Raw genomic sequence first — 16,755 nt, forward strand, 5'->3', positions numbered from 1 at the left:
TAAATACCATTTGGTGACATTATTTCTGGTCCCATGGCATAAAAAAAAAACCCTACCTGTAAATATATCATTACAGATTACTTTCCAGCAGAAATTTTTCACCAAGGAACCTTTCCTCAGGAAAGCAAAACCCTTACTTGGAAAGAGTGAAGGTGTTACCATTTGACAACTGTTAAGTGATCTGTATGGGTGTTAAGGACAAAGAAAGTATGAATGGAGGTGCAGGGCAGCAACCTCAAAGGATCTCAGACAGAGTCAAACAATAGTTCCTCTCCATCCCCATCATGTTTCTCCTGAGGACTGAGATTATAAATTTACGGTATCCTGTCAGACCTCAGTCTCCCTGCTGAAAAAGTTCACTGTGGTTATTGCACGTAAGAGAAGATCAACACATCCATGATTATACAACTAGTTTTAATCGTGATCAAACCTGTCTGACCTAGAATTGAGCTAGAAATCCAATTATGAAAAGTCCTCTGACCCATTAACATTATCTTCCTAGAACATGTCACACCACTGGAAAATAATTACATTTTCTGAAGGAAACTGTCTGCTTATTAATTCATAAACTGTCTGGAATACAGTCTTAGCATTTATTTCATTTCACTGTATGCAAAGAAAAACAATTAAGACTACTTTGAACTCCCAGAAGTACTGCGTGAATATGCAAGACAAACAACCCTGGACATGATGAGCAGTGCATGTTCCTGACAAAGTACTTATGGTATGTTAGAGAGATTTGTTACCATGAAAATTAAATGCTAATGTCAAATTTCATTTTCCTTAAAGTGATGTTTACATATGCAAAGGCTTTGTTTAAATATTAGAAAGAAAGATTGAAATACCAAAACCTGTAACTTAGTACAGAATAGGTAATTTAAAATATAAATACCACAGTTGGTGAGCACCTGAGCCTTTCCTTCCAGATTTTAGGGGTCTGTGTATTTATTTCATATTTCAATCACATTTCAGTAATTTGAAAACGGATCTAGTTTTATCCATGAATAATTTAAGCTGAACTACATTAAAATGGAAAAACAAAAAAACAATTAGTATTACTAACTTTGGCCTCATTTCACCTACCTTCTTTTTCCTGTGAGCATAGCATACAGTAGGTCACATACTACCCTTTTAACCACATACCTGAACACCAATATAAGTTAACAGCTGGATTTTATATTGCAAAAGTTTCTTCTGGAAGACTTTATTTAACCATACAGCGGTGATTAGTCCCCCCAGTTCAAATACATTTACCATTCTGAATATTTTTACTTACAATTCCATACCATTTAATACTCTTATCTATTTTATTGATAAACACAAATACCAATGGAGATAATTGTTTTGTTGTATTTAAAACTAGAACTATATATATAGGTTCCAAAATTACTACACAAGTCTTCCCACCTCTTGCATTATAGATGTCTATTATTGAAAGACTTAAAAAAAAAAGAATTATAATTGGAAATAGACTTCTGTGGAATTTTAATGTTTCCTCTCTCTCACATACACACACACAAAAATACCTTCTTAAAAACAATCAACCTTTTCAAGTGTAATGAAGTTTACATTAATAACATTGTAACCAAGGTACCTAACCAAGAGAGCACTGCTACTTGTCTTGTACAGTGCCTTCTAATACTACTTAATGCTTGCTCTGTACTTCAGAAGTAGATAGACAGATCTCGGCAAAAGTTAAACATTCAGTTCTTCACAACTGCACGGTGAGAGAGAATTCATACTGGCAGGATCCCAAGTGGTGGCCTTTCACCTCATACATTTCAAGAAGTGTGCTGTAAGCATTGTACATTTGTTAGAGAAGGAACACGCACAACTAAACCATTCTCCTCCTTCACCCCCGCAAAATTCCCCACTGTTGTCCAAGAGAAAGTCTTGACATTTAAATTAAAGGGGAAACAAAGCATTATTATAGAGTTAATGAAATTACTCAATTATAGCCTCAAAAGCCAAACAATGCTGACATTATTGATAGTTGTACAGGCATCATTCCACCACCTGCTGTGTGCTTTGAATGGAGGCTCTTGTTCTGTTGTCAAATCACACAAAGTCAAGTCCAATCATAAAACCCAAGATGAATGAGGGAAAGCATTGCAAGAACTCCTGTGAGATAACAGAAACCCTTATGCACAACATTTCCAACTCTCCCCATCTGACAGGGCTGTCTGTCCTGAAGAAAATAGCAATGCCAATATCTATCAGTAATATTAAACAAGTATTTTAAAGTCTTCGTATTTTTTGATCTTTATATAAATTCTTTATATAAATTCTTCTTTTACATTTTCACAGCTATATTTGAAGGGGTTTAAATTAATTTCAGTAGGTCCTTTTAATCAGAAAAATAGAAGCATTTGCATATAAGAAGTAATCATTTTACTACCAGCAGTTTTTGCAAATAATTATAGCAAGAGTGAGGTTCACAGTCTTGCAGAAGACAGCCTATTATTCCAAAATCTGTCACTAGTTACACTCAACTACAGAAAGATATATAAATATGCAAAGCATATCTACAATTAGAATTAGCATCAAATGCATTTTACTTTCCAACAAATCCAAGTGAATTGCTTTCAGTCTTGGGGGCCTGTTATTTTATTATTCTTAGCAGACTATAATGACTCAAAATAAGCAACACTCTTTAGCACAAAGAAACCCTTTGGTAATTGTATCAAGTACCAATAGCTTTAGATACTAAACAATCTATTTCTAGAAATGCATGGCTTTGGGTGTCTTGATTTAACAACACTGCAATGATGGATGGAAAATTATATCTTATATAAATATTTCTTGCTGATGTATGATTATTTTTTACAGCTTTATTTGTGGCTGACATTCTTAACCATTTTCCTATTTTCTCCATGTAGGTCTGTCATATTTAAAAATACATGGTTAGGCAAAGCCTAGAACTAAGGCAATCATCACATCCTCACATACACAATATCATACACAAGCATGGATTTTATTTAAAAAGAAGTTCTGTCATTTTACCAGTTTCAAGTCTACTGTAAGTTTTTTTAAAAAGCCGAACTAATGCCTATGAAAGTATGCAATTCTTTTAAAATAAATTCCATCCAAATCAACTAGCAAACACTCTGTAGCTTACATCCAGTTAACCTTAGACCATATTCTTAACATTTCAGTCACAGAACATTAATTCCATAAGAGTCATCATATTCTAAAGATACATATTCTTTGATACTTAATATCCACTAGTACCACAGTAACACCAGCTTCCACTGTGTATGTGGGGACAGTCCCACTGAACAAGCAGCAGAGCATGATGTACTTGTTCTAGCACTACAGTCGTGCTCACCAGTTCACAAATATACGTATGATGGCTGACATATCTTTGGAATGCTTTCCCATCCCCAGACACTATTCCAAGTCTTTCCCCTTCCCCAAGCTATCAGGTCTACTGGGAATTATAAAAACAGCAGTTACAACTGGCCTGTTATTTTAGCACAAGGCAGAAAGCTTCTTCCCTTATGCACAATTTCTGGGGGGGAAATCAACCTAATAATGACAGCTAGATAGCTGAAAAAGTCTTCTGCTGGTCAATCAGTACATCCCCTTTCCCATGTTGACACCGCACCTATGTTTTTCCTTCAGAGAAATTCTATTCCAGTAACACAAACTCCCTAGGCAATCTATTCCAGTGCTTCACTCTATTTACTTCCATACATTGTTCAATATGTAATCTAAATTAGTCTTATTGGATATCTACATTATTACTTCATGTTCTAACAGACGGTTTTGTTGTTTTTCACTTTTGGTTGTTTGGGTATTTGTTTGTGTTTTGTTGTAGGGTTTCTTCCAGCAGAATTATTTTATATTTTAAGGATGCATCCTGTCTCCCCTTAGTGTTCTTTTCTGTTGACTATGTAATTTGACTTTTCACCTTTTCCTTGACAGTGTCCAAGAAACACTGTTAAATATATTCCAGCTGAAACCAAAGACAGACAGTTACGTTTCACTGACTTCTAATCATTCTCTATTGTAGATGCTCCACCTGTCTCATGAGGAGCTGTGATCAAATTGACAACAATACCGCAGACAGAGCTACATGCCGACTGAACAAAGCAAGAGGAATATTCCACATCCTGTACAAATTATTCCTGGATTCACTTCAGTATGGTGTTTGTAAAACTCACAGCCTGGTTTGGGTTGGAAGGGATCTTAAAGCTTATCCAATTCCAACCCCTGCCATGGGCAGGGACACCTTTCACTAGAGCAGGTTGCTCCAAGCCCTTGTGTCCAACCTGGCCTTGAACACTGCCAGGGATGGGGCAAGCCACAGCTTCTCTAAGTACCCTGTGCCAGTTTTTTTTTTTCCTCCAGGAAGAAGGTTGAGGGACAACACAGGCCAGGCAGAAGGTCCTGCAGACGTCCAGCAGAGCCAGTGTTCTGCCCCACTCCCAGCTCCCAACCAAACATGTCCCCTTAGGCAGCCTGTGCCAGAGCCTCACTACTCACAGTAAAAAGCTGATTGTGGGTGATGCTGTAAAGGATAAACATGACACCCACTGTGGGGACTATACCAACCTGTACACTAGAGAGGAATGCCCAAATCGTTATACAGCTGCTTAGATAACAGAGCTTGGAGTCTCAAGACTAACAGCTGAGAAACACACAATAACCCCTTGAGCTTGCACTACATTGCCCATAGAACAATTAGCAAATTTAAGATGCTCTGCACCCACATAGAATGGAAAACAAATACTTTGGCTTTATAAAGAGGAACAGACTGTTTTTCCACAGAAGGAATAGTCTTCTGTAATAAACTATTCATTGAAGACACATTCCATCTTCAAAAAGGTATCTATGCTGTGCAGAAATAGTCCATGCAGCTTTTTTTCATCACTTCTACCACCCAAGCTACCTCATCAAATGTATTTTTAATCCCTTCTTTTGATTAATCTAGTCTGCTACAGGATACCACATGACCAACGACCTCTGTTAAGGCAACAAGGTGAGGAGTCACAGTGAGATTGTTACAGTGCATGAAGGTATTAATAATTCCAAGTGCTAAATTCAGTTACAGTCTCAAGGTGGTATACCGATCATCCAACTTTCAATTTACTACTCCTTGATGGTGGAAATTTGACTTAATACACGCAATTAAAATTAATTTCATGATTTGAAATTATGCAATTGAATATTACAACTCTAAGGTACAAAGTCAATACTGATACTGATATGCCTGTATTTTAAAGATCTGCTTCTGACTGCCATTAACAGGAATTACAAACGTAAAATTCAGTACTCCTTTACTGGTAGCAATTCTGATTGTGTCGACCTGATTCTTGTCACCACAGCATCACCACATCATAACAACACAATATCCTCCTGATTGTTCTCCAAAATAGTATTTTATGTCATAGATAACCATCCTTTTAAAGGCATAAAACATCTATGTTCATAAAATATAGATGCACAGAACAACTACGCATATAACTTAGCCTGTGCCAGTGTTCAGCTGTGCTGCAATGTTGTGATTGCTGACTCACATTAAGCTTGTTTTATACAACAAAACCTAGAACCTACTCTAAATGAAAGCTATTAGGTCAACTCTTTATCTTCTTGTTCTGTATTTGTACATTTGACTGGGGTTTTTTTAAAGGTAGAACTTTGTACTTTTTCTTATATTGCATGTTATTTCTTTAGAACAATTCTCCAATAGGTCAAATTTGAAGTTGTACTCCTTTCCTCAATTTCTTTTCCACCCCCACCAAACACAGTCCACTTGGGCTGCAAATGTAGTCAGCATATTTTCTGCTCCGTTTTCTGAACAATTAATGACAACATAGCCTAGCAAGAACGTATGCACTATATCTGCATGTTTCCAATTTGGTTTCCATTCATACAGGAAAGTTCCTGTCAGGTCACATTTCCACAGCTGCTAACAGGAATGATCTGTGAAACAGTGTCCAAAGCTCTAATGAAAATATATAACCTCTTATCTCTAAGTTAAAGTTACAACATGACTTCCATCCAGGAGATCTCTTAACATGTTATGGATGCAATTCAGACTGGATTGAAACAGTTTTTCCCAGAAAATCCATTTCATGGTACTATTTTTCCTGGTTTCTTCCAGATAGTCAGCAAAATTCCACTTACTCATTACAAATTTCCTTGGGAATTTAAGTTATGTTTTCTAGTCTATAATTTCTTAGCTTTTACATTTTATCTCATTTGAAATACAGACATTGTATTTTCTTCTCCCTTCTCTAGACTTCAGTCTTATATCTTTGTAACTGGTATTAATTTTCTTTGCTATCTGTCTGAAGATTTATATACTAGTGAAGGACCACAGAAATAAGTATTCCCAGTATTACCTATCAGTCACCTGCTCTCTACTGAATCAGTGTTTCTTAGCAGTCTTACTACAAACACAAAATTATTGCCTATTTCATTTATGGCCCTTCCTAACTATTTTGGGACCTCATCTTTCCATTGCTGAACCAATATGTGCAAATTTATATTCAATCTCAATAATCTGATTAAGTAATCATTTGGGTTTAGCTTTCCTTCCATTTAAGAGCACAGAAACAGTAGTTCTTCTAAACTTTGTATACTTTTTTTCATGGAACTCAGGAGAAACTTGGGGTTTATGTATGTATATATGTTATACTTCAACCTAAATTCCTAGTAATTACAAAAGCTATGTTTGTATGATCACTGGATTTTACTTTCTATTTTTTTATTATTCCACTGGCCATAATTTCAAAACCTGTTCCACAGAACAGGTAATGCCTTCGCAAGAGAAACATCCAAAGCACCTTTTGATAAAGTCTTCTTACTCAAAATAAAACTGCAGAAAATTAAACTGCATTGCACTACATTGTATATGGAAATAGAATTTACTAAACATGAAGAAACTGCAATTGTCCTGCTAATAACTAGTGAACGCAAAGATAGAATGTACTCTGTGAGGAACCCAAAAGAACAAAAATCACAGATTCAGGATGGTTTGGGTTGGAAAGGACCTTAAAGCTCCCCCAGTTCCAACCACCTGCCATGGGCAGGGACACCTTCCAACTGGTGGACCCATCCAACTTGGCTTTTAAAATACAAAATAGAAAAAGTTCATTTCATCAGAATAATCAAATTCACATTATCAAAGGTTCTCTACAATTTTAAAGATGTGTAAGATTTTGATGCAAACGTTTAAAGCAGTACTCTATGTATATTCTTAATCTAAGAATATTTATGCTATTTCTGCTGCCTTATTAAGGGCTAGATAGGTAAACAATTTAGCCAACTTACCTGTTACTGTAGAATTTAATTGAATCTTGTAACAGAGATTTTAAAGTCAGGAGAATACATTCGCTCAGAAAAAAAAAAATTACAGTTGCTTTTTTACTGTTTCAGTGATAAACTTCATATCAAAAGGACCTTAGGTTTTAAATTATATGTCAGTTTTTACAAGCTACTACAATAACAATAACACAATATATGTCTGTCCTTGAAGTTAACGTTCTAGCTCAGCTATGAGTCATATTTGCATCTACTTAAAAGTAAGTACAAGCATTTGTTACACTACTATTTATCTACAAGACACTGAAAAGACTTTAAATCATATTCATCACCATAGTTCACTCCTGTGTAACAGTAAACACAAACATTTATAGTTTTGTCTCAAGTATATAATTTCATGACAACATATTTGCTTTTTACTGAATGTGATGTAATCAAAATGCTTAAACTTTAAAATTGGATAAACTGTCCACTCAGAAATTCTGTAAACTTTAAATGTTCACTTACATTTACTGAAGAGCCAAACACAATGCTTGACAGCGAATTTTACCAAGATCTCCCATTTATCATAACTGTACTGTTTGAACACAGAATTTTTCATTACACATATTTCTTTTATATATTCCTCACCTGAACTCCATGGAACTGATGAATTTATGTTCCGAGTCTTATTTACTTTGTGGTATAAAAAGAATTTAAATTAAATGTCATTTTAATCTGAATATGTGTAAATCAATTTTAACACAGACACCCCAAACATTCAAAATGTTATTTTCATTACCATAAATGAGAGCAATACTATCATTTATAGTACAGTCTTGAATAAAGACATTGCCATGTTGAAGCATTCTAAGAAAGTCTGTAAGTCACATAATACATGGAAGAATATAAAAGATCACACAAGTTTGATTTCAAGTATCACATAAAATGATCAAAGGAAGGCAAGGCATTCATTTATATCTTATCCTTTTGACTGGAAAAAATACTCAGACAACTAATCTGTTGAGTAAGAACACACTTTTTTAATAAAATAACTTAGATTTGAACTGTAGTTCAATAAATCTAAGCCAGAGAACAGAATTCTGTGAAGTATCTTTATTTTAAATACAATTTTAACTCGCACCTTCACCCTCTACAGACTCGTTATTTCCTCAGCCTAAGAAATAAGACAATTCATATGCATACCTAAGGTAGTGTCCTTTGTTAGGGCCAGGAGTAAATTTAGACATAACAGATGTGAAGTGAAAAAAAAGGTATTGGTCCATTGTTGAAATTATGTTAGTCTCGTACCTGAAGTTTTAAAATTACTTCTTAGCCATGGTAAAACCTAGTACATTTAAAGATGCCCATATTTTCTGATGTCTTATTTCTGGAGCTACTCCAGTTTTCTAATCCATTGATTAAATAAAGACATCAGTGCCTCTGGTAGGACTCATTTGGGAAACATAAGACCTGCAGAAACACAGATGCTTGCCAGAACCAGTCAACTAACAGTGCTCATGAATTTCAAAGAAAAAGAAAGAGCCAGACAGGCATACTACCTGTGCAGAGTTTATATATTCTGGGGGTGAAGTACAACTCCACTGAAGTTCACTATAAAAATCCTGATGACTTCAGTAGAAACAGAAACAAAAAAATAAGATTTCATAAGCCAATAAATATTCATCTGTTCACAGGTCAAAATGAAAAGAAGAGATACATCCAAGAGTCGAAGTTGGAAGCTTCTATATACTGAACAAAAAACAAGGAAAGTGAAGACAGACTGACTGGCAGGTGCCTCAGTAATACTCAGATACTAATAGCTAGGGACAACATACAGGTAATTATTTCCAGTATGTGGTGAGAAGTTTCAGACAGCAACGGATTTTTTTTTTTCTTTACTATTATATTTGGAGGTTCAGGAGAATGAAAAGGGATGAGAACAGAAATAAAGTGGTATGTTTGTCAGAGAAGAGGTGCATTGCCAGTGTCAGAAGAAATGCCCTTGCAAAACCAGATAGAAGCATACAGAAAAAACCCACCATGGAGATTTTTCCTGTGGAAACAGGGAAAGGAAAGATTAAAGTTGATTGCAACTACATCACTGTAAACACAATTCAAACTCTAATTGTGATTCGCAAACAAAATTAGGCCAGTGTAAGAGTTTTAAGAGCTTAAGAGTTTTAAGTATTAAAATATTTACCTTGATCTGGAAATATAAAAAGCAGTTAGCTAATCCCAAAATGCAAATTCAATAAATAAAACAAGTGAAATAAAGTAAACAAATTCCTTTCAAAAATAACAAAGTCCAATCAGGAAATACTTTTTATTTGCACAACTTCCAAACAGAAACATCAACAAGTATAGGAACTTTCACTGACTATGAAGAAATCACCAACTTTTTTCCCTCCGTCTCCCAGATGTTATACATTTGAGACCCAGCTGAAACAGGCTGAAATGCTTGAAAAGTTTGTAAGCACTATAGAACAGGGCAGGATTTCTCCAGCTATAACAGAAACACAACAGAGCAACAAGTATTTATAGCCAATGCTCTTCCTCTGCAGGATGATTACAGATGACTCTCAAAAAGTAGCTTGCTAGCTTCAACTCATCAGCGCTCCTGTTATTCCCTGAAAAAATAACTGCAATAGAAACTCATACTAAAAATGAGTAACTTGTTACTTACCTGTCCTATTTACTTTCATTAAGTAGGATTGCATTTAGTCATGTTGGACAAATGTCTTTCACCACAGCTTTGTAAAATTTTAAGTGTACTTTGAATTAAGATAGTGAGCAACTACAAAGAATGTTGCATACCTTTGGCTCTCTCTTGCTTGTCTTCTCTGCATCTTTGACTGGATCAGATGAAAAGCTTTCAGCATCAAGGATTTTTTGCTGCCTGACTTTCTGAAGAGCTTTCTGGGTGGGACCTTCCAGCCACTTCTTCCCTGAACATTCATGGCCTACTATAAAATAACAAGCAGCCTATCATCAGAATGCATTATTATAACTTAGTCTTAGATCTCTCTTTACTTAGTATTAGTTAGACATGCCAAATTCTAAAAGAAACACCACTTTGAAAAGATACTCAGGTTACAGTTCCATCCATATAAGTATGCCAAGACTAAATAACTCTGCTCCACAGACTGTTTTAGCGTGCTTACTAATGGTTCACTAACTAGATTTTGTTCCCAAAATGCAGCAATGATTGTAAATCTTGCACTACAGAAGAGTCACACTAAAATGGATATAGTTCTTCATGTCCGTCAAAGCCAGAAGAAACATCTCATTGCATCTTAATATCTACCACCAATGCATTATTCTGATTTCCCTGCTTTTTCTTCCCTGCACAGTCTCCCAACTCACCTTTCAAACAGGAAATTCCTTATGAATCTTGTTGCAGTGCTCTGGAGTATGTACTTGGGTTTACAGAAAAAGAACAGAATACTCAATCCCAACAGGATTTAGGCACTTACATCCCTCCAGTTCTTTGAAAAAAATCTCAAGATTGAAAAACACTACAGCTAAACCCCATATTGAAACAAATGTTCTTCACACTATGCATTTTGCTCTTGTAAAATAGTTTTATTAAAACCTTGACACCAAAATGCAAAATTTCTGACTTAAAGGGGAAAAAAAAACAAACCAAACACGCTCTCCACTCTTGAGGCAAAAAAAAAAGCAGATCAAGAAAACATGATGCCTTTCTGTATACCCAACCTGAGTAAAACTAACTGAGGAGAACTGGGCCTAAAAAAATGGTCCAATAAAATGCCTGTGTTCTCACTGCTTTATAAGTTAGAGCTAACGTCACATATCCCAAATAATAGCTTCCTCTGAGGAATGTTATACAGCAAATTCGGCGTTTATGTCACTTTCTACTCAGTAACTACTACCCACTAGCATGTGGCTCACAGATTGGGTTTGTCAGTGCTTTTGAAATATGCATACTTATAAACCAACAAGGTTATGACAGTTGAAGAGCTTAAAAAGTCAGTAACCACTAGAAAAAAAAAAAAAAGAAAGAAAAAATTGTAAAGAACTGTTACAACTGCACTAAGAAGTCAACAGCTTGTGTATATTTATTTTATATTCTGATTGCATTGTAGATGGAATGGGGACAAGCAGGCTTAAGTACGTTAACTGGTGCATTTTAAATTTTTTTTGCATGACCTTTAACAGCAATTACATCAGATCAAGGGAAGGAAAAGCACAGTTAACAGTCTTAACAATGAGTTAACTCAATCACGAGTAAAGAAACTCATTGAGTTCAACTTTAGAAAATAATTGGGTAATAAATAAGCAGCTGTTGTTTTTAGAAAAAAAAAAAAAAACCCAAGAAATTTTCTAAGCAAGTAACAGTTTTAGAACATGTTTTTAGAACCAAACGTTACAGCAGTGCCCACTCAGGTGAGCAAGTCACAATCAACACTGCTTAATTCTTTCATTAGACAAAATAGGTCTTTTTTCAGAGCACCACTTAATACTGTGTCTTGATCCATGAGTAAGGGCACAAGGGTTCTGTTAATATACACCAATAACCTAAATAAAAATCAGTTATTTCTCTTTGATAATTAGATCCCTCTATGTATGATCTTGCTGCCACATCAAGGAGAACCACACTTAAACCAAAACCAGTTCTTAATAGAAATCACCTTACACAAGGCATCCCATCATTTTTAAAAATAATCTGAGCTCAAAACACAACTATTCTTTCAGAGATGGATTCTGAGTGAGTGCAGCAGAGACAGATGGTCTACAAGACGACCAAGTCCCAATCAACTGTTAACTAATTCGTCTCAACTTAATAGCATCATTCGTATCAATTTTAAACATCAAGGTAAGTAAATAGGAAATAAAAACTTCAAGTTCTAAAAAAGTTTAATACCCCTGAAGAACAACTTTCTCTAAGGAACAGCAAAGAAACCCTGGTAAATGAATTACATACTCTGTGCTGAGAATGCTCTCTTCAACTGTTTGAAATGCATCAGGCTGAAAGCTGCTAAGTCAGATGCCTAGGTAGTAAGTACTGAATAGTTGTCCAAAAATTAACATTAACTACTACTATTTTTTCTACCTAGTAATCAGATACAAATTTACAATGCAAACTCATTGTAAATACTGTGAAACTTCTCTTTGTTCTTCAATATACACTCAAAACATACGACTCAAAATAAACCAACAAAAAACACCCAAGCAAAAACCGAATTCAAAGGACTGGATGGGCAAGACCTACTTGCCGCTATTCAAAACCTCAAACAACTCAGTAAATCCAAATCTAAAAGCCACTCAGTGTCCTTTAGCCAAAGCCAGCTCTCCAGGTGTTCTGCAGTCAAGTCAGATTGTGGAACAGAAGCAGTATCAGGAGCAGTGACAGGCATTCTCCTGCTGCCACACAGAGGCATTCTCATTCCTCCATGGTCTGCAGTGCAGTGAAAGCAGACAGCTAGCCAGAAAAGGCATCCTGTCTTGACAGCTGGTAACTTGCCAGTCTGATTGTTCATTATCTTCTAACTAAAATGTACCACTGTATTAACGCATTAAAGTCAGCCCTGAAGAGATGGCAACTGAATAAAACAGAGCTGTGGGTCTCCTTGCAGCAGAGATTTGCAAGTCCAACAGTACCAGTTCCTTCCAAACTAAAAGCTTTAGAGAAAAATGCAGAAACATTTCTCCAGTATCTATGCACTGCTTGCTTCTGAAGGCTGCATTTATACTGGCTCAGGAATAAGAGTTTGTGTTGGAGACTAGTGACTTTTTTATATATGTTATTTATGAAGTGCTCCCCTACCTGTCACTTTTTGATATTATAAAGTGCTCTCAAGATTTCTGGAGAATAAACAAGTACTGTGAAGACAGAGAATAGTTTTTAGAATCACTCAAACAACAAGCTTGAATATTTGTAATATGAAAAAGAGAGAGAGGGGGCATCTATTCTGTGAAACATTAGCATGGGGGAAGAAACTGCACTATATAACCTTAAGCCAGAGTATGATGAAAAGTTGAATGCTATTTGCTCTAAACAAACACAAAACAAAAATCCCTGTTCTCTACCTCCCTATCTGAAGGGGAATGAAAATGAGCCCTGTGCTCATAAGAGGAACAGAGGTTTACACTTTAGTTGTAACAAGATTTCAAGACTACAGCAGAATATATCCAGTATATACAGCCATAGAAACGTATTTTGGGGGCCTGAAAAATGTCTTGCTGAAGAGGTTCATACAAAAAAAAGCCATCAGAATCCAAAACCAGGAAGATACTGTGAACACTAAAGAGCCTTCCTGCCAGTACATCAGTACTTCACTGCATTAATGCGTATCAAGTCTATATTTTCAGAAGTTATTCTTTAGTAGCCATTTGCTTGTATACAAAATAAAATCATAGTTTATACTGGGTAAGACTGGGTTTATAGACTGGATAAGGACCCTTCCAAGTTCTCCCAGAAATGAAAGCAGCTATGCTTCATGTTTACAAAATGAGTAGGGTGTGTTCCAAGGGACTCCTCAGCTATGTAAGCCTCCCACCGCTGAAGAAAACCAAGACATGAGCTAGAATGAGGGCACCTTTAGATCATCAGATCTCAGTCCAGTGCTTTATAACAGGTACAAGACAACTTAGGAGACAAACTGCTTCAATCTAAATTAGATTCAATCTAAATCAGAAGGCTGCGTGGAGACCTCATTGCAACCTTCCAGTATCTGAAGGGGGCATATAGGGATGCTGGGGAGGGACTCTTCATTAGGGACTGTAGTGATAGGACAAGGGATAATGGGTTAAAACTTAAACAGGGGAAGCTTAGATTGGATATAAGGAGGAAATTCTTTCCTGTTAGGGTGGTGAGGCACTGGAATGAGTTGCCCAGGGAGGCTGTGAATGCTCCATCCCTGGCAGTGTTCAAGGCCAGGTTGGACAAGGCCTTGGGTTATATGGTTTAGTGTAAGGTGTCCCTGCCCATGGCAGGGGGGTTGGAACTTGATGATCTTAAGGTCCTTTCCAACCCTAACTATTCTATGATTCTATGATGGAATTTGAAGGACAAAATTCAACTGAATGTGCTATGCTCATAAGAGGTGGGCAGTAGCAAAGACCTGGACAGCACCTGAAATGTCTGCATTAACAGTAAGTAAGCCATCTTAATAGAAAAGGAAATGATTGGAAGCCTCTTCACTCAACAACAAATCCAAAAAGAAAGTAAAAACATTTACGTAGCTACTACCCTTCTCAGCCTTCCCTTTTCTACAGGAATTGATACAATGGAATTAAGTCCATGAACATGGGAACCAATGAAGCTTGACTGTCAAAGGCTGGAGAAACTCAGTGGCTTTTTACCTGGGGTATACTACCAGTGCAAAAGGAAGGTTAGGCCTCCAACACCCTGGAGGCAGTGGAGGGATCACGAAAGAAACGTATTAAAAAAAAAAAATCCTAATTATACAAATGATTCACCTGGAAGTTGTATAATACTTGCTACCAGGTCACCCATGTGGCTGAGAAATTTGGGGTTCTCTAATGTCAAATAAACTGCAATCTCTGGTTGCAGTTCTGCTCATGACTAGGGCAGGTACAACATTCCCTTCTCATGTGACTACTGTCTTGGTCAAAGAGATCAGAGCTCACTGTTTCCCTTTTGCATCATCTCTTCTATTTTCAGGAAACTTTTAGAAACCTAGTTTCTTTTGAGATTTATCTCATTGTCAAATATTGCTGCAATTGGAAAATAGATTCAAAATTATTATTGGAAGTGATGCTTACAAAGAATGTGCTAGCTTGGGCTTCATTTACTTAGGAAACCAGAGGTGCTTTGTTGGTTTTTTTTCTGATGGAGGTAGAAAAATAACTTTGTAATTACACATTTATTTAAAATCCAGGGAAGCAGCACAACACCATACAGATAAAAATATTCCAGCAGGTACTGTATAATTCTCACAACGTACTGTAAAAATGAGATGTGTTAAAATAAGAGCCTGAATTTCATACCACCAGTATTTTCAAAATGTTTCTGGACCACCATATGTAGCTGCTTAAGAGCGAGCTGAAAGAACACTGACATTAAATAAAAAGCGCATAAAATAATAAAAATGGACACAAAACAGATTTACAGACCAAGGTCCTTCCATAGTTACTCACACATTCCATACTGCCATCCACAGTCTCACTGTCCTTAGAGGGTACATTTTAGAATAGATATTGCAATAATAGAATTGCTGCTGTCACCAGGATAGCTGAGCAAATGTACACTGTGTAAGTATTTGAGTTACTGTTACACCACATTTTGAAATGCATCTCAACAAAAAACCCATAACCAGTCTGAGCTTGGTGATGGAAATACGTACCTTTTGTCACAGGCATCTGAATAGTACAGCCGGGCTCTAAGTTTTTTAGTGTGGCTTGCAAATCTGTAACCTAATTTCAAAAAGAGCACAGAACAAGAAGAGAGAGTATGAAAACACTGCTTTTGAACTGTCTGTTCACAACACAGCATTTAGGCCTGCATATTTAAGTAATAAATTCCATCTACATTTTTTTAATTTTCCAACTGTTGTCTCAAGTTATAAACATCACTCCTAATTCTAGACCCAGCAAAACAATGCGGTAAAATACAAACCGTCCAGAATCTCTCAAAATACTTTCACAGCTCTACAAAAACAATGCCGAATATTAGGGCTCTTACTGTACCATCAACTTTTAGCCACTGCTATCAATGCACTTATCTTTAACTTAATGGTACAATATGACATACAGCTTTGTTCTAAGAAAATGCCACAAAATACAGGGTTATGTGTTACCAAAAAAGTCACCACTCTAGAATGCATACAGTTCCTATGTGCCTACAGTTCCATAAGGTCTTACATACGTTCCTGAAATTTCATAGCATTGGAACTGTTCTCTTTTGTACTCCTGATGCAGCACAACTCTACAGAGACAGCAACCTTTCTATAGGACATTTTCTTTTACTTATTGAAATTTCAAACATATAATCCTTAGTCTTTTAGAAATTAGCCCTCAGGTGACCTGAGTAAAAACACAGACATAGGAAAGGAGGCAATGACAGATAAGGACGATTAGAAGACAGTGCAAGCATGGTAAATCCCTTTCATGTTGTCTACATATAATTGATGCTACTGTCGAAATACAATTCATCTGGGGAAGTTTTTTCCTTCTCTTTTTTAAGCAAACAACCTATTGGTTAAAGACATGCAAGACAGAATGGATGAAGAACAGAAAATTATCTGTGTTAACAGTACTTTCTGCTAAAGGAACAGTATTTTGAACACCAACCTATACATCAGATAAGATTATACAAGCAAAATATTACTGTATTATTCCACTCACAAAACAGAAAAACTGTCCTATAACCTCATGTATTTTTTCTAACTTAGGAAAGTTATTCCTGGAAAAAATAAATAGGAAATTTCTAAAGGCACAGATGGAAGTATGTGAATCTGTGGGAATATCACACCCTTCCTCAAGCTGTCAACAGTGAACGTGTAACAAGGTTTGCAC

General features: G+C 36.1%; 1 protein-coding gene across 1 annotated transcript in view; it reads right to left on the bottom strand.

The window, feature by feature from the left end:
- Positions 1–16,755, bottom strand: part of SPAG16 (sperm associated antigen 16) — a 422,997-nt gene that overhangs the window by 388,341 nt on the left and 17,901 nt on the right. Inside the window, 2 exon segments of the mRNA XM_061348067.1 lie at positions 10,069–10,217; positions 15,585–15,654. Of these exon segments, the coding sequence (XP_061204051.1) occupies positions 10,069–10,217; positions 15,585–15,654 (219 nt within the window).

This window comes from Neopsephotus bourkii, unplaced genomic scaffold (genome assembly GCF_033783945.1).
Source record: "Neopsephotus bourkii isolate Nb327-2 ecotype Australia unplaced genomic scaffold, CSIRO-AGI_Nbou_v1 NB_335, whole genome shotgun sequence".
NCBI classification, from domain to species: Eukaryota; Metazoa; Chordata; class Aves; order Psittaciformes; family Psittacidae; genus Neopsephotus; species Neopsephotus bourkii.